General features: G+C 36.8%; 2 protein-coding genes and 1 non-coding gene across 3 annotated transcripts; all 3 read left to right on the forward strand.

Annotated features, from left to right (window-relative positions):
- Positions 1 to 2,540: 2,540 nt before the first annotated feature.
- Positions 2,541 to 6,358, forward strand: LOC113283803 (alpha-soluble NSF attachment protein 2-like). The gene is made up of 9 exons (XM_026533186.1): positions 2,541 to 2,762; positions 3,829 to 3,878; positions 3,971 to 4,043; positions 4,609 to 4,688; positions 4,795 to 4,946; positions 5,150 to 5,309; positions 5,394 to 5,441; positions 5,696 to 5,776; positions 6,009 to 6,358. Exons 1-9 carry the CDS (start codon positions 2,621 to 2,623, stop codon positions 6,090 to 6,092), a joined length of 870 nt encoding a protein of 289 aa, XP_026388971.1. The 5' UTR covers positions 2,541 to 2,620; the 3' UTR covers positions 6,093 to 6,358.
- Positions 6,359 to 13,859: 7,501 nt separating this feature from the next.
- On the forward strand, positions 13,860 to 16,605 carry LOC113283804. Its single transcript, XM_026533187.1, has 2 exons — positions 13,860 to 14,031; positions 14,589 to 16,605. The coding sequence occupies exon 2, from the start codon at positions 14,590 to 14,592 to the stop codon at positions 16,330 to 16,332; it is 1,743 nt and encodes a 580-aa protein (XP_026388972.1). The 5' UTR covers positions 13,860 to 14,031; position 14,589; the 3' UTR covers positions 16,333 to 16,605.
- Positions 16,606 to 17,803: 1,198 nt separating this feature from the next.
- TRNAL-AAG lies at positions 17,804 to 17,884 on the forward strand. The gene has a single exon. It is a non-coding gene; the product is annotated as a tRNA-Leu (tRNA).
- The last annotated feature ends 4,038 nt before the right edge of the window (positions 17,885 to 21,922 follow it).

The following is a 21,922-nucleotide window of genomic DNA, read 5'->3' on the forward strand; positions in this document are numbered from 1 at the left end:
GATTTCAAACAAAATAAATCTTTGGGCGACATTATGTTTATGCATGAACGTTATATCAACATTAATTTGCATGAAAGTTTTATATCAAACTTAAATTTGCATGAACGTTTTTATTTCAAATTTAAATTTGCATGAACGTTTTATATCAAATATAATGACGCATGAACGTTTCAAACCGCTGGAAAAATCTGAATTAATTGAAATTGTTTTAATGCGCGTTTATGAGACCTCTCTCTATTCTCCCCTATATAAAGCGATCACTTTCTCTCATTTCGTTTTGTGTCCAGAAGAGCTACTATCCTCTTCTTTTCGTCTTCTCCCCCTGTGTGGTCCTTTATTTTTCATTCCGTGCGCAATTGTTGTTGAGGTCGTAAGAGTGGGCAAGTACTGTATTGCTAACAGTGCTTGCAACGAGCAGTTTTATCCTGGATACGAACTTGACCACAGGGTATAGGCATCACTCATTCTTGAGGCGTACCGGTCAAATATCGTGTTAAGGGCAACGTGTTGAACACATGACTCTGTCCTCTGTTTGCAGTCCAATTGAGTGTCTATTTACTTTCCAGAAATTAATCCTTTTATTCTTACATCTTTCTAACATTTTCCTTGAGTGTTTTATTGTTACAGACGCAACAATATGGCAGGACTTGGCTGCTTCAGTTGATGAGGAAGATGTCCAGAAGTTTACTGATGTTGTCAAAAAATTCGATAGCATGACGAAACAGGTATTCCTCTCAGAGCTTTTATATATGTAGATCCAAATACATTACAGTACAGATGCTTCAAGTTAACACTCTTTTCTATAATATCCCAATTCTGTTCAACAAAGCCGCTCTTCTGAATAGTTTTTCTTGAAAAAATCCATTTCTCTACCCTTCCAGTAGTTCCCGGAATGCTTGGATTTTCAGTTCAGTCATTTAACATCAGACAGTCTTAGGAATCATTAATCATTTTTTTATGGGTCTTTTCGTGAATGCATGACTCTTGGAAGACCACACTTCTAATGAGAGTAGAGGAAAAGCTGAAGGCCAAGGAGATGGAAAACTTAAACTCTGATCAAAGTTAGGCATGACAGTGGCAGCGAAAAGTAAATACCTGAGAAAACTAACATCAACATAGATTGGATTTAAGTCATATACTACTCTGTCATATTAAGAGCTTTTGTTATTAGGGAGGGGCGGTTTGTGTTCAGGAACTTGGAAGAATTGTATTATAATCGACTCACTTAGCAGGACCAACACATAATGTTGGAGCGAATTGAACAAAATCATCCTAATTATCCCACATGTCTAAACAACATTTTAACTTGATGTTATTTAGAAATTCTCCTAATCTCTTCTATCATTTGTGTGTGTTTATGCATATTTTATACGCTTCTACTGAAAAATGGTTCCATATTGTGTATTCATCCTGAAACCCATATGCATATCTTTCTAAAAGAAAAGAAAAACAACTATTAGTTTCCCAGGAATCCGGCTGAGACCACTGGCTTATAGCATGTTTGTGTGCCCCTGATTCAGTGTCTGGATCCAAGTGAGATGTAGAACAGTTTGTCTTTTAGTTTTTATGAGATCTGACTAGCTATTCGATTCAGAGCTAGCTAATCCCTGGATTCGAGTCGGATGTCAAACAATTTGTCTTTTAATATTTTATGTGATCCGACTCGCTATTCAGATGTCAAACAGTTTGTCTTTTAGTTTTTGTGAGTTCCGACTTGCTATTCGATTCAGAGCTAATTCCTGGATCCGAGTCAGATGTCAAACAATATTTTCTTTTAAGTTTTTGTGAGATATGACTAGCTACTCGAATTAGAGCTAATCCCTAGATTCGAGTCAGATGTCAAATAATTTGTCTTTTAGTAGATCTGACTCGCTACTCGAGAGCTAATCCCTAATTTGATCTCATTTGACTAAGGGACAAACTGTTCCAGATATATGGGACGAAGCTACTGGCTCGTGTATTTTTTGAGTCAATTCTGAATCAGTTGGTTCATTTTGGATTCAAAAAACAAATACATTTTGCCAGATCTAGATGAGTCATGATATTAATAGCCCAGTTCAAACTCTAAAAAACCATTCCTAGAGACATGCATAAAAGTTCATTATCAATATCTGATAACTCCTTTGGAGCACTCCTAGTGATTTTTATGCCTTTTTCAAAATAAGGTAAATTGAAAAAAATAAATGCAAGATACGATTTTTCTTACAAGTCCTAGTCGTAATTCGAAGGGAAAACTCTATAATTCGGACAACTAACATAGGTCAGATCGGGGACAATCAATCCAAATCTTAAATCATTCCCCTCTTCACCATTAAGATTGTGACACATAATGTGCCCTATCTGGACCAGCCCCTAATGCCCCAGCTGCAGCAAGGTCGAAATCGACGAGCTTAGCCCACGGGCTTAGTAGCCCGGTCCAAAGAACCAATCCTCCTAGAGATATGCGCAAACATGTATCATCGTCATCTAATGACACCTAACCCGACACGAAACCAAGAAAAAAACAAACACGGTTTTATTGTTTTCTCACCCCCTTTCTCTCTCCGTCTTTTGAGTTATTTACCAACTTCTTTCTTCTTCTTCTCTCCATCGAAGTCTTTCAGAGAAAGAAGAAATTTCAATGGCGGATATAGCAAAAGGAGAGGAACTCGAGAAGAAAGCCGAGAAAAAGATCAATGGATGGGCCGTATTTGGTTCTAAATATGAAGATGCTGCTGAATTTTATGAGAAAGCTGCTAATTGCTACAAAATAGCTAAAGCATGTAAGGAAAAACTCTCATCTCATCTCATTAATCTTAGCGTTTCCGATGCGATTCTCATGTTTTTCGAATTTTTTTAAGCTGCTCTAAGTTTTTCTTGATCGATTTCTCGATTAGATTATACTGAATCTAGGTCTTGATTGAGGTTTAAGAGAAATCGATTAGTTTAGATCTTCACTGATTCTGTATACTTAATGTATTGCAGTCTCTGTGTTGATTGGAATTTGATTTATTTCTGTGTATAATGTGTGATTTCTGGGATGGTTAGTTCAAATTAGAAGAACCTTGTTGATTCTGGTGTGTTGTTTGAAGGGAAGTGCATTGAACAACCAAGCTTCATTTCAGTATTTGTCTTGATTGTTGATTCACATAAATATTTGTCTTGATTGTTCATAAGTTTGGATTCTCATAGTTTAGTTTCATATGTAGCTTATGGTAACTTTTGAAGTAGCTCAGTGAACAACTAAATCAGTTTGAAAAGATACTATAAATTTTGTGGATGATGTTGTTTCAAAAACAGCAAGTCACTTGCATAAATCTTACACTAATGGATACTGCTTTATCAAAATGAGAAGTTGGTACATGTGCTGAGAATGAGAAGTTGCTTTTAGTTGTTAGCTTTGTTGCTTGTATTGGGTGTTCCCTTTTCCAAGAGCTTGGTTATTTTGGTGATTAATAAAATTTTATACCGTGGAAACAAAAAGAGATTGAGAAACAGACAAATGAGGATAAGTAATGAGTTCAACTATGGGTGTTACCACTGGGTTAGGTCTAGGAGACGATACGCATAGTAAATCTACTAACATGATAAACCTGAAAAACTAAGAATCTGTTTCGACTGGAATTCACTGTTGTCATTCAAAAGATTTGAAATTAATATTATTGTGTCAAAAGAGGATTCAACCAGAATCTTAGATTTTCAGTTATTCCGCCTGTGATTTGATTGACGAATGATTTTTGTGTTGGTCGAATTACGTAGCTATGTTTCTAATTTGGGAATGAATTAGCTAGGACTTGATACCTTTTTGAACTTGATGTGTTTGATTATAAGAACCGGTGTTTGTTACAGGGGATAAAGCTGCAGCAGTTTATCTTAAGCTGGCTGGTTGTCACTTGAAGGTGAGCTATTTTGAACTAGATTGATCTATCTGCATTTGCAGTCACTTTACGTACGTCTTGACGATGTAATGAGGATTGTATCTTGGTTGTAGTTGGATAGCAAGCATGAAGCTGCTTCAGCTTATGTGGATGCGGCAAACAGCTATAAAAAGATCTCTGCTAAAGGTGTGATTATTTTATTAGTTTATAGTTGTGTTTCATGGATCTATACCTTGTAACAAGTTAAAACGTTACGATTAAACATTCTTGCTATTAGTATTTCCGATATGTGGCCATGCTTTGCTTTAGGAAGTTACAGATGTAATGCCGTGCTTTTTGGGAAAGAAATTTTTATCATAGGTACAAGTTTTCAAGTTAGTTGACAAGCAGAAAATGGGTTGTCCTACTTATTTCTAAGTGTTGAGAAGTTCCTGTCTTCTTGCCATCATCTGTGGATTGAAATTCTACCTTATATTGTGTTTATCAATGTTATTATGCACTTCATTATGGGGACACACCTAGTACTCTATTCTGAGCTAGAGTTGTTTACCATTTTGAACGGGAGATGTTGATGTGTTGTTTGCATTTTCATTGTTGCTGAGTTTGACTCGAAGGTATAGTTCACTGAAAAGTTAGTTCTAATGGTTCCCAAATCTTGAGAGGGGAATATTTTGATATCTGAATATTATCCTAAGCAATTTGTATCTTCATTTGCTTCTTTTATTCTGAAATTTTTTTGTGCACTTTGTAGATGCCATGTCATGCTTTGATCAGGCAGTGAATCAATTCATGGAAATTGGCAGGTTCAATATGGCTGCCAGATATTGCAAGGTGAACCATTTTGATTTCTTTGGAATAGTAGTTTAACTGAATCAGGTTACAACATGCACTGTTGAAACTTCAAGATAGCTGATGACTTTGATTTCCGTGTATGCAGGAAATTGGGGAGTTGTGCGAAGTTGAACAGGACTTTGAGAAGTCTATTGCTTATTTTGAACGGGCAGCTGATTTGTTCCAAAGTGAGGAAGTCTCCACATCCGCAAATCAGTGCAAGCAGAAGGTTGCTCAGTTTTCTGCTCAACTGGAACAGTAAGTCACCCGGCTGACACCATGTCATAATAAATTTGATTTATTTTTGTGGAATATTCCATTTGTCATCATTTCTTCTTTTAGAGGTTTTTGTTTACCATGCCAGTGTTACATGGTATCATTACCTCAAACTGTTAGATGTTGTTGTTACGCATGATTCTATGGAGCCTTGAACAAGACAAACTTATCTGTTGTATTTCCAGGTATCCTAGGGCAATTGAGATTTATGAAGATGTAGCAAAACAATCCCTCAACAATAATCTTTTGAAGTACAGCGTGAAAGGTTATCTTCTCAATGCTGGTCTTTGCCACCTCTGTAAAGTCGATGTTGTTGCCATAACAAATGCACTGGAGCGCTATGAGGTCTAATCTATTTCTGATTCTGCATCTGCAATTTCACTGTAATGTAAATCTCGATCTAATCAGATTCTGTATTTGCTTGTGCAGGAAATGGATCCAACTTTTTCAGGAACACGCGAATACAAATTTTTGGCTGTAAGTAGTTGCTTTTGTGACATTTGTTCCACATTTTCCTGTCTTTCGCATAAAAGATGGATTAGCTTTGATTTAAGATTATACATCTCCAAATGGTAAAAGATGGATTAGCTTAACTGAGAAGACTATAAGTGACCTTTTCTAGGTTTATATGTTCCACTTTGTGATTATTTGTTGCTCTATCTTTAGCGTTTTATGATACATGGATTGAAAAATATTCCCAGCTAAGATGGAACTTTTTGGTAATATTGCAGGACTTGGCTGCTTCAGTCGATGAAGAAGATGTCCAGAGGTTTACTGATGTTGTCAAAGAATTTGATAGCATGACCAGACTGGTATGTCCCTCAGTGCTGTCATATATGCTGATCTTAGTAACAATACAATAAAGATGTCTCAAGTTAAAACTCTATACGCCCGTTTTGTTTGAACAATTCATTTCATACCCAACTTAACGAAACCCCTCTTCTGAGTATTCATAAAGCTGAATCCCTTTGTGTGCCTTCCAGTAGTCCATAATGCCGCCATTTTTAGTAATCACCATATAATGGCCCTTTTTCTATGACGCAGGACGCTTGGAAGACCACTCTTCTGTTGAGAGTAAAGGAAAAGCTGAAGGCCAAGGAGATGGATGATGATGAGGATCTTACTTAAAATTTTCCTCATGACGTGTTAGGGGTTGTACTTTAGAATTCTTGTGCTTTATCTATCTTCTCTTGGTCCGGGTTTGCAGTTTGGAACTTCTGTGCATATTAAAAAGATTGATTACTTATTTTTCTGGTAATCTTTCCATTCACGAATGATATCTATATTGTGTTGTACTGATACAGAAAAGTCATACAGACTAGAATGTGGTTTGGAAGAATTGAATTTGAGATTCATGATCTTGATATTCATAATCTGAGTTAACTTTATGGTGCTTAGCTTAGCAGATCTCATTTTCTCCGGTGAAACACACTGGCAACTTCTCAATCAATCCCTCTTGATTTTGGCTTGTATGATTGTATCTAGCTGGGATAATATCTGGTTTGTTTACTCTTTGAAGAATTCCTCTTTGTTGCTTGCTTGCTTGCTAGGGACAGGTCTTAAAGCGTTGGGCTAGGTTCATTTAAAGATAAAGCTTAGAAATTTAATGAAAGTCTTCTAATCAAAAAGATTCAAAACTACACCAACCACTGGGACAAAACATCCTTTACAATGTCTTTGTTCTCCCAGCTACTTAAAACCCCACCCTCATATTTACTAATATAAAATATCTTTTCACATGTAAACTTTTTATTCAACATTTAACACGCAATGTAAACCAAATAGGTGCATCCCAATATGTACAAAGGGAAAAAAAAAAGGAAATGCCAGACATATTAATCATGGCGTTTTTAGGGGCCACTCGAAAGGATTTAGGGGCCAACAATAAAATAAAAAAGGTCACCCAAAGGGAAAATGTAGCCAGCCCTTATCTCGCGTAATTCGTAATGACAAAATTACCCTTATATATTCGGAGGATATGATAACATTGTTATCCTCCGATTGCAATCGGAAGCCAAAATATTTCCCAGACTTCCGATTGTAATCGGTGCAGTATTAGAATGATTTTTGTTTCATTTTTTCCATTTCTTTTTCATTTGTGAGTTGTTAGAGTTATAGAGAAGAAGGTGAAGGCTGCTATAAGCGGAAGGGAATACAACTTAACAACCTACTGATTATAAGGAGCCACAGATCGAACCCTTGCCATATTCCATATGTTTTGAGTGTACACATCCAACCATAACCACTTGGTTCGTGTTTTGGATGCAGCGTTAATCGGGAGTTAAATATATTACAAAACCTACCGATTATAATTTGCCCCAAACTCAAATTTTGAAAGCTACCATAATCGGTAGATATGCTAAATACAATACCTATCGATTATTGGTTTCTCCACATTCAACTTTCGTCAAATTAGCCGTTGGAGTTTTTGGGAAAAACAAAAAGAGCAGTTGGACCCTAAACCTATATGAAGAAACTCATATCTATCACCCCAATTGCACCAAACTCTTTCCTCTCTTTAGTTTTAATTTTCATAACAAAAAACATGGATATTTCTTTTGCCGAAGAAGAAGATTATGCTATTTATAAAGCGTGGGTTGTGGTAACTGCTCATGATCGTGTTCACAAGCTCCACAAATCGGAATCCGAAGAGCAGATATGGAACCGTATCTTAATGGTATTTGAGGCCTTAGATGGTAATCGAATTCGAAGATCATCCAATGACATTAAGATGAGAAAGAATGCGCTCGATAAGGAGATTGACAAACTTGAAGATGAGGAACGGTTTGTTAGGAACGCTTTTCCTTGGTGGACGTATGAAAAACGAGTAAGTATCTCTGTAACTCCAACTCACATTAACAAAAGTTAGTACTAACTTGTTACTCATTCGTAATTTCAGAGAAATCTTGCGGATCGCCGGTATGTGGACCTCTACGGGAAACGATTTGAACATGAAGGATGCTACAAAATCAAGAGGGACAATTTCTATGGTCACTGGAAGTTATGATCTGTTTTAATACTTTTATGGTCAATTAGGAGTATGTATTTAGGTGCTTTTGACGAAATTGTAAGGTTAAGGCCGTTTGAATTTTATGTAATGGATGTAATCGGAGTATTATTAATATAAAAACTAGCCGATTATACGAAATCGGTAGATTATTTTGTTAAACAACCTACCGATTGTAATATTCGATTATGTTATGAGTCAACTTTCTTTCCGATTATGGTGTTGTTTGGTTCCAGGAAACAGTTTTTTTACATAGAATAATCGAAAGGGTAATAAAAACTAAACCTTCCGATTATGGTTTGTTTTGAACTTTTAATATTCGGAGGATAATTTTTTTGTAAAGTTCCGAATGTACGATGGCCCAAAAATCAGAATTTGGAAAAACTTATACTTTTCAAATTTTGTCTTTGAAATAATCGGAAGTTAAATTAGTTACCAAAACTTCCGAATATGGGCTGTCTAAACTTCAATATTGGCCCTTGGAACCACCTGGAGCCATGGCGTGGTTTGTTTTGAACTTGTAATATTCGGAGGATAATTTTTTTGTAAAGTTCCGAATGTACGATGGCCCAAAAATCTGAATTTGGAAAAACTTATACTTTTCAAATTTTGTCTTTGAAATAATCGGATGTTAAATAGTTACCAAAACTTCCGAATATGGGCTGTCTAACCTTCAATATTGGCCCTTGGAACCACCTGGAGCCATGGCGTGGTTTGTTTTGAACTTGTAATATTCAGAGGATAATTTTTTTGTAAAGTTCCGAATGTACGATGACCCAAAAATCTGAATTTGGAAAAACTTATACTTTTCAAATTTTGTCTTTGAAATAATCGGAAGTTAAATTAGTTACCAAAACTTCCGATTATGGGCTGTCTAACCTTCAATATTGGCCCTTGGAACCACCTGGAGCCATGGCGTGGTTTGTTTTGAACTTGTAATATTCGGAGGATAATTTTTTTGTAAAGTTCCGAATGTACGATGGCCCAAAAATCAGAATTTGGAAAAACTTATACTTTTCAAATTTTGTCTTTGAAATAATCGGAAGTTAAATTAGTTACCAAAACTTCCGAATATGGGTTGTCTAACCTTCAATATTGGCCCTTGGAACCACCTGGAGCCATGGCGTGGTTTGTTTTGAACTTGTAATATTCGGAGGATAATTTTTTTGTAAAGTTCCGAATGTACGATGGCCCAAAAATCATAATTTGGGAAAAACTTATACTTTTCAAATTTTGTCTTTGAATTAATCGGAAGTTAAATTAGTTACCAAAACTTCCGAATATGGGCTGTCTAACCTTCAATATTGGCCCTTGGAACCACCTGGAGCCATGGCGTGGTTTGTTTTGAACTTGTAATATTCGGAGGATAGGTTTTTTGTAAAGTTCCGAATGTACGATGGCCCAAAAATCAGAATTTGGAAAAACTTATACTTTTCAAATTTTGTCTTTGAAATAATCGGAAGTTAAATTAGTTACCAAATCTTCCGAATATGGGCTGTCTAACCTTCAATATTGGCCCTTGGAACCACCTGGAGCCATGGCGTGGTTTGTTTTGAACTTGTAATATTCGGAGGATAGGTTTTTGTAAAGTTCCGAATGTACGATGGCCCAAAAATCAGAATTTGGAAAAACTTATACTTTTCAAATTTTGTCTTTGAAATAATCGGAAGTTAAATTAGTTACCAAAACTTCCGAATATGGGCTGTCTAACCTTCAATATTGGCCCTTGGAACCACCTGGAGCCATGGCGTGGTTTGTTTTGAACTTGTAATATTCGGAGGATAGGTTTTTTGTAAAGTTCCGAATGTACGATGGCCCAAAAATCAGAATTTGGAAAAACTTATACTTTTCAAATTTTGTCTTTGAAATAATCGGAAGTTAAATTAGTTACCAAAACTTCCGAATATGGGCTGTCTAACCTTCAATATTGGCCCTTGAAACCACCTGGAGCCATGGCGTGGTTTGTTTTGAACTTGTAATATTCGGAGGATAGGTTTTTTGTAAAGTTCCGAATGTACGATGGCCCAAAAATCAGAATTTGGAAAAACTTATACTTTTCAAATTTTGTCTTTGAAATAATCGGAAGTTAAATTAGTTACCAAAACTTCCGAATATGGGAAGTCTAACCTTCAATATTGGCCCTTGGAACAACCTGGAGCCATGGCGTGGTTTGTTTTGAACTTGTGATATTCGGAGGATAGGTTTTTTGTAAAGTTCCGAATGTACGATGGCCCAAAAATCAGAATTTGGAAAAACTTATACTTTTCAAATTTTGTCTTTGAAATAATCGGAAGTTAAATTAGTTACCAAAACTTCCGAATATGGGCTGTCTAACCTTCAATATTGGCCCTTGGAACCACCTGGAGCCATGGCATGGTTTGTTTTGAACTTGTAATATTCGGAGGATAATTTTTTTGTAAAGTTCCGAATGTACGATGGCCCAAAAATCAGAATTTGGGAAAAACTTATACTTTTCAAATTTTGTCTTTGAAATAATCGGAAGTTAAATTAGTTACCAAAACTTCCGAATATGGGCTGTCTAACCTTCAATATTGTCCCTTGGAACCACCTGGAGCCATGGCGTGGTTTGTTTTGAACTTGTAATATTCGGAGGATAATTTTTTTGTAAAGTTCCGAATGTACGATGGCCCAAAAATCAGAATTTGGAAAAACTTATACTTTTCAAATTTTGTCTTTGAAATAATCAGAAGTTAAATTAGTTACCAAAACTTCCGAATATGGGCTGTCTAACCTTCAATATTGGCCCTTGGAACCACCTGGAGCCATGGCGTGGTTTGTTTTGAACTTGTAATATTCGGAGGATAATTTTTTTGTAAAGTTCCGAATGTACGATGACCCAAAAATCTGAATTTGGAAAAACTTATACTTTTCAAATTTTGTCTTTGAAATAATCGGATGTTAAATTAGTTACCAAAACTTCCAAATATGGGTTGTCTAACCTTCAATATTGTCCCTTGGAACCACCTGGAGCCATGGCGTGGTTTGTTTTGAACTTGTAATATTCGGAGGATAATTTTTTTGTAAAGTTCCGAATGTACGATGGCCCAAAAATATGAATTTGGAAAAACTTATACTTTTCAAATTTTGTCTTTGAAATAATCAGAAGTTAAATTAGTTACCAAAACTTCCGATTTTGGGCTGTCCAACCTTCAATATTGGCCCTTGGAACCACCTGGAGCCATGGCGTGGTTTGTTTTGAACTTGTAATATTCGGAGGATAGGTTTTTTATAAAATTCCGAATGTACGATGGCCCAAAATCAGAATTTGGAAAAACTTATACTTTTCAAATTTTGTCTTTGAAATAATCGGAAGTTAAATTAGTTACCAAAACTTCCGAATATACCACACAAATCATTGTCATTTGAACTTGTCTAACTTAGTTACCCAAACAAATTTCCGAATGTACAACAAAAATCATTGTCATTTATCTGCTCTTCTTTACTTTACGACCGTGACTACCTCCCAGTCCTGCACGACCACGGGTTTGAGCACCTTCAGTTGGATCAGCTTCAGTTGGAGCAGCTTCAGCGCTCGATGAAGCTCGAGTTCTTTTACCTGTCTTTGATACTGCCACCTTCGGCGGTAGGTTTGAGTAGACGGACCGCATCTTGATGATCCTATTAAAGTACATAAAAAATCCTTAATACAAATATTACGATATAACACATAGACAATACATTAATAAAAAATAGTAATTTTATTACCTCGGTTTCGTATATTTCTCTGGCCCATGAGTCTTTGTATCCAAATAGCAATTTTCCTCCATCCGCTGGTAGTCCAAGGATTGTGCCTGCTGGAATACCCTTCTTCTTCAAGTGCTGAGGGACAAGATGTGATGATTTCTTAGCAATATCCTTCCTTACAACATCTTTTCCTTTTTTGGATTTTTGGGTACCACTTGGTTGTCCTTCTTCTACTCTTGGCACTGGATCAACTGGTTCAACACTTGGTCCTGCACTTTTTTGAGCGGCTTGTTCAACACTTGGTCGCACCCCTTGTTCACTGCCTTGTTGTTCAACACTTGGTTGCACTCCTTGTTGACTGCTTTGTTCTTGTTCGCTTTGTTGAGCACTTGAATTATCTTTGGCACTCCTTTCCCTCCTAGCACTAGCTGTCACTTTATTCCTCCCTTCTCGACTTTGTCTAAACAATAAAGAAAGGAACAATATTTACAAACTATACAATCGAAAGACAAAGTATGGAAATATAACCCGAATAAACACATTCGGACGTAAAAAGACACATATTGTTCCCGAATACAAAACAATCGGAAGCTAACTAAACATATTTGCAACCGAATATACATCAATTGGAATTCAGAAGCTGTAAATTTTTCATCCTACACAATCGGAAGACAAAGTGCACAACTATAACCCGAATGTACAAATTCGGAAGTAAGAAGACACAAATGTTTCCGAATAAAAAACAATCAGAATATAACTAAACATGTTTACAACCGAATATTCATCAACTGGAGTTCAGAAACTCTAAAATTTTATCCTACACAATCGGAGGTATAAAACATTATATTGTCTTCCGAATAAATACTGGCCCCAAAATGGGATTTTTCCTATATCAGAAATTTTGAGATTTTTTTCAATATATACATTCTGTAGTGAATGTTCTTCCGAATACCGTGTGTCTACTTAAATATATTCGGTAGCCAAAAAATTCATTAAACTACCGATTATTAGCAGTTTGTATCCAGGAAGATATGGCCACCAATATTCGGCAGATAATCATCAAATCTTTCTCCCGAATACTGTCGATGTTCTTGAGAAATGAAGAACACGACTACATTCAGAAGTAAATGAGCATGAATATCGTCCGAATCTGGATAAATAACCGAAAACCCTAGAAATCTTTTTTCTCGATTCGACGAATTAAAGCGAAATAAACCCCAAAAATGATAGATTCTTACCTAATTGGGGCCATTTGAAGTTGACGAAGTGTTTGACTATCAGAATCGCCACCACCGACTACATTGCCGGGTACTTCTTCTTCGCGTTCTTCTTCATTTGCAGCAACAATTTCTTTATTTCTTGCTAAAATTCCAATGTTTGGATCGATACCCCGAGCAACATTTTTGGTTCTAGGTCTGTGGGTTTCATTTCTCTTATCCATTGTTTTATAAACGAATCGACGATGTTTTGATTTTACGATTCGCGGCGATGTTTCGGTTGAACGAGGAATTTTTTTTTTCTTCCACAATCGGAAGATAATATGAAACTGGAAGAAGAAGAGTTGAAATGAGTAGAATTGTTTTTGATTTGGTTTTTATACAGTTTTACCAGAAGGGCATTTATGTAACTTCAATATCATATAGGGTACCCCTTAACTAGAGTCTTTGGCTGGGTATAAATTGATGGCCCCTAAATCCTTTGGGATGGCCCCTAAAAACGCCAGGATATTAATACGTTATAAACTCACCTTCGAATATCTCAATTTTTGTTTTAAATTGGCTGTAAAAATGATGTGTTACCGGACTAGCTTTCGGAGACTATCATCGGATTTTCCGTGAGTTGATCAATGTGTCCCCGGAGGGTCACTTGATCTTATCATATTAGTGTCATTTGGATTCTCATTTTGATGAAATGGTCTGTGATGTCGCTGTAATACAGTGATACTTTCGCGACGATAAATAATCTTGCCTAATTTTGAATGACAAAGTTGTCGACATGGACTGTTGTTTCACTGCCACATGTACTGACAGATATTGAGATGACAACATGAAAAAGAATATCTAGACAGCAGTTAAATTAAGGAATAATAATAATATTTAACTTAATTAATTAAGTCCTTAATTGCTGCATTTATCTTTTATTTGTAGTTGCTTTGTTTAATAAATGTCATTGGTCGAGTCGACAGAAAAGACTTGGGAAGAAGAATCACAGGATTCCCTCTCTACCTTCCAAAAATCTAAACAAACAGCAGCAGCAATACTAATCTCTCTGGGGTCTGGGGGCGTTTCTGTGTGTTCATGGACTGAAGAAAGAAGTAAATAACCAAGAAGAAGAAGTAAAGTACAGAACCTCAAGGTATATAACCCCTTTCCTAACTTTTTTGGCTTCAATTTTCGATTTTGTTAAGTTTTTTCAACTTCATTTCTTGTTTTAAGAGGTGGGTTTTGAATAATTTGGGTGAATTTGTTTTAGAGTTACCGTAAATCATGATGTTAGGACTATAACCTAGGTTTTCAAGTAGATCTTTAAGTTTAGAGAGCAAAATCTTGAGTTTGAAACAATGGGTCTTTCTGATTTCCTTTCTTTACTAGTAGATTCTTTGCTTTTGTTAGTAATTTTGTGATTTTTCCGAAATGGGGTTTGTTGGAATACTCTACCTAGCGCCTAGGGAGCCTAAGAGAGAGCTTAGGGAGCCCAGGAGAGGTTATGTTGAATTATGAATATCTTAGTTATTGAATAGGGAATTAGATGAGGTTATGTTGAATTGAAATGAAGAATGTCGATGTATTATAGGGGGATTTTGTATAATTTGTATGTGAGAAGTGAGAATTTTATTATGTGCAATCTTAGAGTCTGTTTATATGTTTTGGCTTGTGTGAAACTTGATAAAAAACCGGCTTGTTTGATGGTAGGATGAGTTCTAATGGAGATGTGAAAGGCGCAAAGGGAGTTGAGGAAGAAATAGAATCACACAGTGGGATGCCTGATAAAGTTAAACCGAAGACAGCTCTTAACATTTCAGTATCCCGGACGGGGCTATTAAATGAGGAAAAAACACAAAAAGGGTTTTTGAATGTCTTTAGATCTCTGGGGTTTCTGAATATTAGTTCTTCCACACAAAGGTTGCTTTCGCCCTCAGTTAAGTTCCGGCAGATTGCAGAGGGCAGAGATGATGTTTCACGTGCAGTTCCTTCTTCTACTAGTTTTAAAACTTTTCGAGAACGCTTCAGTATGCACCTGTCTAAAGACATGAATTGGGAATCTCTGAAGAAAATAAGTAAAGAATGGATTAGAGACCCTATGAACATGGCGCTTTTTGTTTGGATATTAGTTGTTGCCGTATCTGGTGCTATTCTTGCCATGGTTATGTTAGGAATGTTGAACCACGCAATACCAAAGAAGTCATCAAGAAATGCGTGGTTTGAAGTGAACAATCAAATCCTGAATGCCCTTTTCACTCTTATGTGTTTGTATCAGCACCCAAAGCGGTTTTACCACTTTGTGCTTTTATGTAGATGGAAGCCAGAAGATATTTCTAGACTCCGGAAGATTTACTGCAAGGACGGTACTCGTAAACCGCACGAATGGGCTCACATGATGCTTGTCGTGGTTCTGCTCAATTTGAACTGTTTTGCGCAGTATGCTTTGTGTAGCCTCAATTTGGGATACAGTAGATCTGATCGACCTGCCATTGGGGTTGGTATTACCATAACGGTTGCTATAGGATCAGTTGCATTTGCGGGAGTATACACCATAGTCAGCCCTCTTGGCAAGGACTACGAGTGCGAAACAGATGTAGAAGCACAAAATCAGCTCATTGAATCTCAGGGTGATAAACCTATCATTGACAGAAGGAAATCTCTTGAAAAGAGATTCTCATTTGCAGTAAGAGACGATCAAAGGGTTGTTGAGAACAATCCTGAGTGGAGTGGAGGACTCTTTGATCTATGGGAGGACATTAAACTTGCATATCTCACCCTTTTCTGTAGTTTCTGTGTTTTCGGATGGAACATGGAAAGACTTGGTTTCGGTAATATGTATGTTCACATAGCAACTTTCATTCTCTTTTGTACGGCTCCTTTCTTCATCTTTTACCTGGCTGCGATTAATATCCATAATGATATAGTCCAGCAAGTGATGAGTTATACTGGTATCGTGCTTTGTGTGTTTGGTTTGCTCTACGGGGGCTTCTGGAGGATTCAGATGAGGAAGCGATACAAATTGCCTGCAAGTAACTTTTGTTGTCATAGACCAGGAGTTACTGATTGTATGCAGTGGCTTTTCTGTTGTTGGTGCTCTCTGGCTCAGGAGGTAAGAACTGGGGATCTCTATGATATTGTGGAAGACAAATTTTACAGAAAAGACACGAATGGAGGTGATCAAACATTGCTGCCCCCTCTGGCTAGAGAGAGTGGATCTGTTCACTCAAGATTGAGCCAAGGATCTCCACTTCGGAGCAGCTCTAGCCCATCCAACCCTGGGGTGATGAACTCCCCTAGCCCTAGTAGATTTTCAAATGAGAATGATGCGGCAAGTAGTTATATGCCTGTATTGTTGGAAGGGTCTTCAACTGGAGATGAAGACAGAACCATGCAGCCCCCCTCTCCCTTATCGATTCGCCGTGAAAGTGATAAACCTGGTTCAGGAACACCGTGACCTATGTGGCCTTTAGTCTTCACGGATTTGGGAAGTAGATCCAATAGTAAGTACTGGACTTCCAGTAAACAAATTCGTCTTTTTATATCATTTTGTATTTCCACGATTCCACTGTCTCTTCTTCCATACAATTCGATATATATACATCTGTAGATACTGTTGCATTCTATATGGGGAGCATTTTTTTTACACGGTTTCCATACGTTAGGAAAGTGGATGTGGTACTGCTGAATTTCGATTTTCTCTCAAAAACATTGTAAATTTCTGAGCATAGAACTAGAGTTTTAGACTAGTTGTAAGTTGCGGATATGTTGCAAATTTTCTGGTAATGCTTAACAGACTTATGAAATGTTACATCTGTAGCAAGTAAAGTAGTATTCCAACTTGTGTCATAAATCCATTAACTAGTGCTCTGCAACATGTAAAACTTAACTCTGAAAGAGTCACGAATCCAGAGTATATATCAGGTTATTAGCTAGTTGAGTTCGGTTTAGTCAAGTGAATTGTCGACATTCATGTTGCATCTAGTACTCTCATATCAAGAGACTAAAATATGATTAGTGTTTGTTACATGCTTGTTATGAACTTGGTCTGTTTTGAATCTTGCTCGGAGTTCTCTCTGAAACAGATCACACTGACTGGACACATTTTGGTTTGTTTTGATCCTCTACCTCTCTCAGATCCTTAAAGCATGCTGTTTTCTGACTGAAACGAAGATAAGTGATCCAGGATAGATAGGCCAGTGAAGAATACAAGGCATTATTTTAGCTCCTATGGTTTCACCGGTAGGACTAGTACATCATTTCCATAAGGACCTCTCCTACTTCTCCATTCTTAATGTCCCTTGACTTGCAGATTTTTATTGCTGGAGTGGAAAAAGAAAAACTGGGGATTGTTTCTATGCTTTATCCCTTGTCATCTTTGTTTCATCCATTGTCTCTTGCTAAATCTGTAGACCTAGTACATTTTTGTTACTCAAGGAGAAAAAGAAGTGGGGAGTAGGGGTGAGCAAAAAATCGAGGACCGCGGATTTCATCTGTAACCGTCCCCAAAATTACGGGTGAAACCCAATCCGCAAGATTTATGAGCCGGACACGGGTGGGATTTTCAAATCCGCACTTTTAACGGTTTGGTTGCGGTTGGACTTTGAAATCCGCGGATTCAACCGCACCCGCAATTTAGCTAGAAACAGAACAAACATTTGATAGCTCATATGCCTTGATAAATGCCAGTCCGCCTCATGGTTATATATACACACAAACACATTAAACGCATAGTACACTGATTAATTCTCTTTGTGGCTTTGTGCTTCTTCTACTATAATAATGTACCCTTTCCAATTGGAAAAACAAGATTCTAGCTTTGCTACAATATGGCCAGGCTTGTTACATCTTCATATTCTTTGCAAATGTTGCTTAGCACTTACTGAAGTATGTATTGGGGTATATATTTTGCCTGCAATAACAATAACGTTGATATGGCCGAGTTGGTCTAAGGCGCCAGCTTAAGGCGCTGGTCCGAAAGGGCGTGGGTTCAAATCCCACTGTCAACATAACATTTTTTATTTTTCTTTTGTTATTTGGACCCCTTAATCTGCTTTTGCGTCTCTTTTTTTCTCTTTTTCTTTTAGAAAAACAGGTTTCCCTCGTGTTACACAATAAAGTTCTATGAAATCCATAGTTTATAAGGTACTAGTACTAGCAAGCATTGGAAATCAGATCTATTATCGCCAATTCCAGCGAACCCTATGACAATCGAATCAACTATTATCTGCTCTGCCCTAGATTGAAAGAAAATAATAGGTTGCACAGTGTAGCTGTTGTGTAGTCAATTCTTTTTTCTTTTTCGTTCGTTTGCTTTTTCTAATCTACGAACTCTAGCTAGTCTCCTCTCTGTCATAGTACGTACTAGATCATACTAAACCTACTTTCACTTTATCAGTTTCTTGTATTTCGCATAGATGTTGACAAGACCACACTGAGACCAACTTTGCTTGGTCTTTGTCTAACTAGTTCATAACTTCATCACCTCTTCCTCTATACACTCACTGTGAACTCTCAGTTTCTCTCTTCTAAAATATTTTCATTTCATATCATTTCTAGGGGTTTTGATTTTAATCTGGTAGTGAAGAACACAAATGGGTTATTATAGAGAATGGAATTCTTGTTTTGCATGGGAACCTGGTGGAACAATAATCATCATCTTTTCAATCCTAGCATCATGGTATCTCCTCTCAAGACGAAATAAGACTTCCAGTAAGCTATTCTTCTACCCTTTTTTTGGCTCGTTTTTTTTTTCTTCGGCATATTAATTGTTACACAATTATTTCAGAGGATGATTCTCATGTTTTTCACATCAAAGATTTGCAAGAATATGTTGCTGTTGAAGATGATTATCATGTTATACAATAATCATCATCTTTTGAAGATTCTCCTGTCGTTGTAGTTGTTGTTGGTTTCTTTTTTTTAATATATTAATTGCTATGCATCAGAGGACGATGCACACATGTCAATTATCTGAAAGAAAGAATAGAGAAACTCAGTGCCGAAGAAGTTGTATTGATGAACCAAGCCAATGCTGTTGTGGATGATGTGCGCATGAAGAGCATGATTTTTCCAATCTTAGTCGGGGCACTTGTTAAGTTTGATACTACCAAGAGCGCAGGAGCTGTATGTGGCCTTAACCTTGGTGATGCTTCTTGGCACAAAAGTGATCGCCTATGGTTCCTATACTGAACTAGAAAGGGTCAAAGCAGAATTGTCAAACTGGTGTTGTATCTGAAAGAGGTATATGCTGAGTGCACCAATCTAAGAGGAGTAATATTCAACTATCGAACTAACAACATGAGTCCAACCCTGCGTTGGAAGTATGAAGACTTCCGCAAGGTGACTGATCACAGCAGGAAGAGGGTTCTCCGAGAAGTATCAGGGGCATCAGGGGCGGAAGCACAGGTTGACTAAACCTGGCTGTAGCCCCCCCTAAATTTTAGGAAATTTCAACTTAAGCATATAATTACCCACTAATTCCGTATAAATTGTAATCTAGTCCACCAAGTCGATGCATTTAGTCCACCAAGTCCAATACATTTAGTCCACCCAGTTAGCCCACAAGAAATTTATTACGAATGTTTTTGAGTTTCGAAATTGCTCTCAAAAACAAACATTTGTAGTAGAGTTTCGAAATTGTTCTCAATAGCATTTGCAGTAGAGTTGAAACCAACTGAGATCTTGAATTACCGAGCCACTAAGTATACATTTCAAACAATGGAATTCTTTTGACCCCATACATATTGGTGTTATCATTTTCAAACATTGTTATTAAAGCAAAGGCCATGAATTCAAGGTAATGTTTCTAAGTTATACTTACGATGTCTACTAGGTTTACTTGCATGACATGCTAAGTGATAGAATCACCCGCACACAAAGCATTATTTATTATTACTTGGCGAATAATTTCGTTTTCGCTAGCAACACCATACAGGTTGAGTACCATATGGGAGTTCACTTTGGAAAAAAAAATTTAGCCCCCTTATTCGAAATCCAGGTTCCGCCACTGGTGCGATAATGCACAAGTTAACTTTCAGATTCTTAGCTTACGAACTAAGCAAAGAAGAAGTGTTGGAATCTTCTCTCATCCTCCAAGTAGAGAAAGATCGCATATATTCATTAACGGGATATTTTACTGGACGGTAGATTGTTCCATGTACTTGTCTCTTAACAAAGTTAACCCTACCCTATCGGACTCAATATCGGCATTCAATACAGAAACCGAGGAGTTTCACACCGTAGAAGCCGTTATGCCATCTTCACAGCACAGAATTTACCGAGATTTCGATGGAGATTTGGGCCTCTTGGATCCTTCGTCAAAAACTGATGTGCTCTTATGGGTGCTTGACCATAAAACTGGATGCTGGATTAAAAAGCACTCAATGTTGTCTCCCGTGGGAACGGACCACTGGAGCTTCTACTTTTACTTTGACAGAATTGAATATATCAATGGAGAATTCGTAGCATATCATCATACCCGTGATAGATATAAACAACCATGTATCTACATGCTATGTTCGGGTACATGGGGTTGGTTGAATAATGAAGATTTCAAAGGTGATAGATTCACAACAACACTTCTTACTCGCAGTCTTGTCTCCTTGGATGCTGCAGATTCAGTTATACCACTAGAGTGGTAGTGTAGAACAACATATTTATATAGAAATATCTTGATCTCTTGTCTCATTTTTTTTTCATCAAAAATCTACATATATACTTAGCTAATGGCTTTTACCATTGAATTTAGTTGATTTATACACAAGTCTTTGAAGCTAGAACACAGGAATTAACAGGTGACAGACATCCTCATCAGCTGAATTACACAACAAACACAGACTATTGAAAGACATTACACTTGTATTTAAGCTGTCGATCGATAGTGCCAATTATTCTATTGAGCCGCATTTGCCATGAGAAGAAACTGACTTTTGATGGCAGTCTATGATTCCAAATGTGCTTGGCGGGACAGCAAGGAGAAGACTCTAGCAGCACCTTTTATGTTAGAAACCACTGATGATGATCAAACTTGACAGTAGAACTCCTCTCTGATGTAGAATCCCAATTACAATTTGGTATATGGTAGCTGACCATATGACGAACTTGATGGCACTTGCGAGTATGTATAGCTTCGTGGAGTTCTTATCCAGTTTTGAGAGAAAATACCATAATGCTAAGATTCAAAAGATGATGATTGTTGATCCACCAGGTTCCTAGGTAAAACAATAATTCCACTTACTATAATAACCCATTTGTGTTCTTCATTACCTGATCAAAATCAAAACCCCTAGAAATGATATGAAATGAAATGAAAATATTTTAGAAGAGAGAAACTGAGAGTTCACAGTGAGAGTTTACAGTGATTGAATAGAGGAAGAGGTGTTATAAACTAGTTAAACAAAGAGCAAGCAAAGTTGGTGTCTGTGTGGTCTTGTCAACTTCCACAGGAAATACAAGAAACTGATAAAGTGAAAATAGGTACAATATTATCTACTCCTCCGTCCCTAATAAGATAACCTAGTTGTAGTTTGCACAAATTTTAAGATAAGGAGGAAAGTAGAGTATATTTAACTATTTTTCACAATTATACTCTTATGGGCAATAATTAGTAAAATTTAGAAACGATTTATCTCTTAAACTATACCACGGTTTTTATAAACTTTATACCGTTGAAAAGCATTTTAAAACACATACACAACGAATATAAACATGACTATCAAATTATACATATTTCTTATAGAAAAAATAATCAATTAAAACGGTAGTTTTATAAATATAAATAGGTCATCTATTTGTGGGACAAAATTTAAAACCAAATAGGTCATCTTATTAGAGACCAAAGAAGTAGTACTCATTATGACAAAGATGAGACTAGCTAGAGTTCGTAGACCAGTGTAAAAATAAAAACTATTAGGGAACAATGGGCAAGATTCTTGTCCTGTTCTTGACTGGCAATATATTATTACAGTAGATTAATTCTTTTTTAAACTCTTGGAAATTTGATTTGTTTTCTTTACCTGGATTGATTGAGGTATACCCAAACTAAT

This window comes from Papaver somniferum, chromosome 5 (genome assembly GCF_003573695.1).
Source record: "Papaver somniferum cultivar HN1 chromosome 5, ASM357369v1, whole genome shotgun sequence".
Taxonomy (NCBI): Eukaryota; Viridiplantae; Streptophyta; class Magnoliopsida; order Ranunculales; family Papaveraceae; genus Papaver; species Papaver somniferum.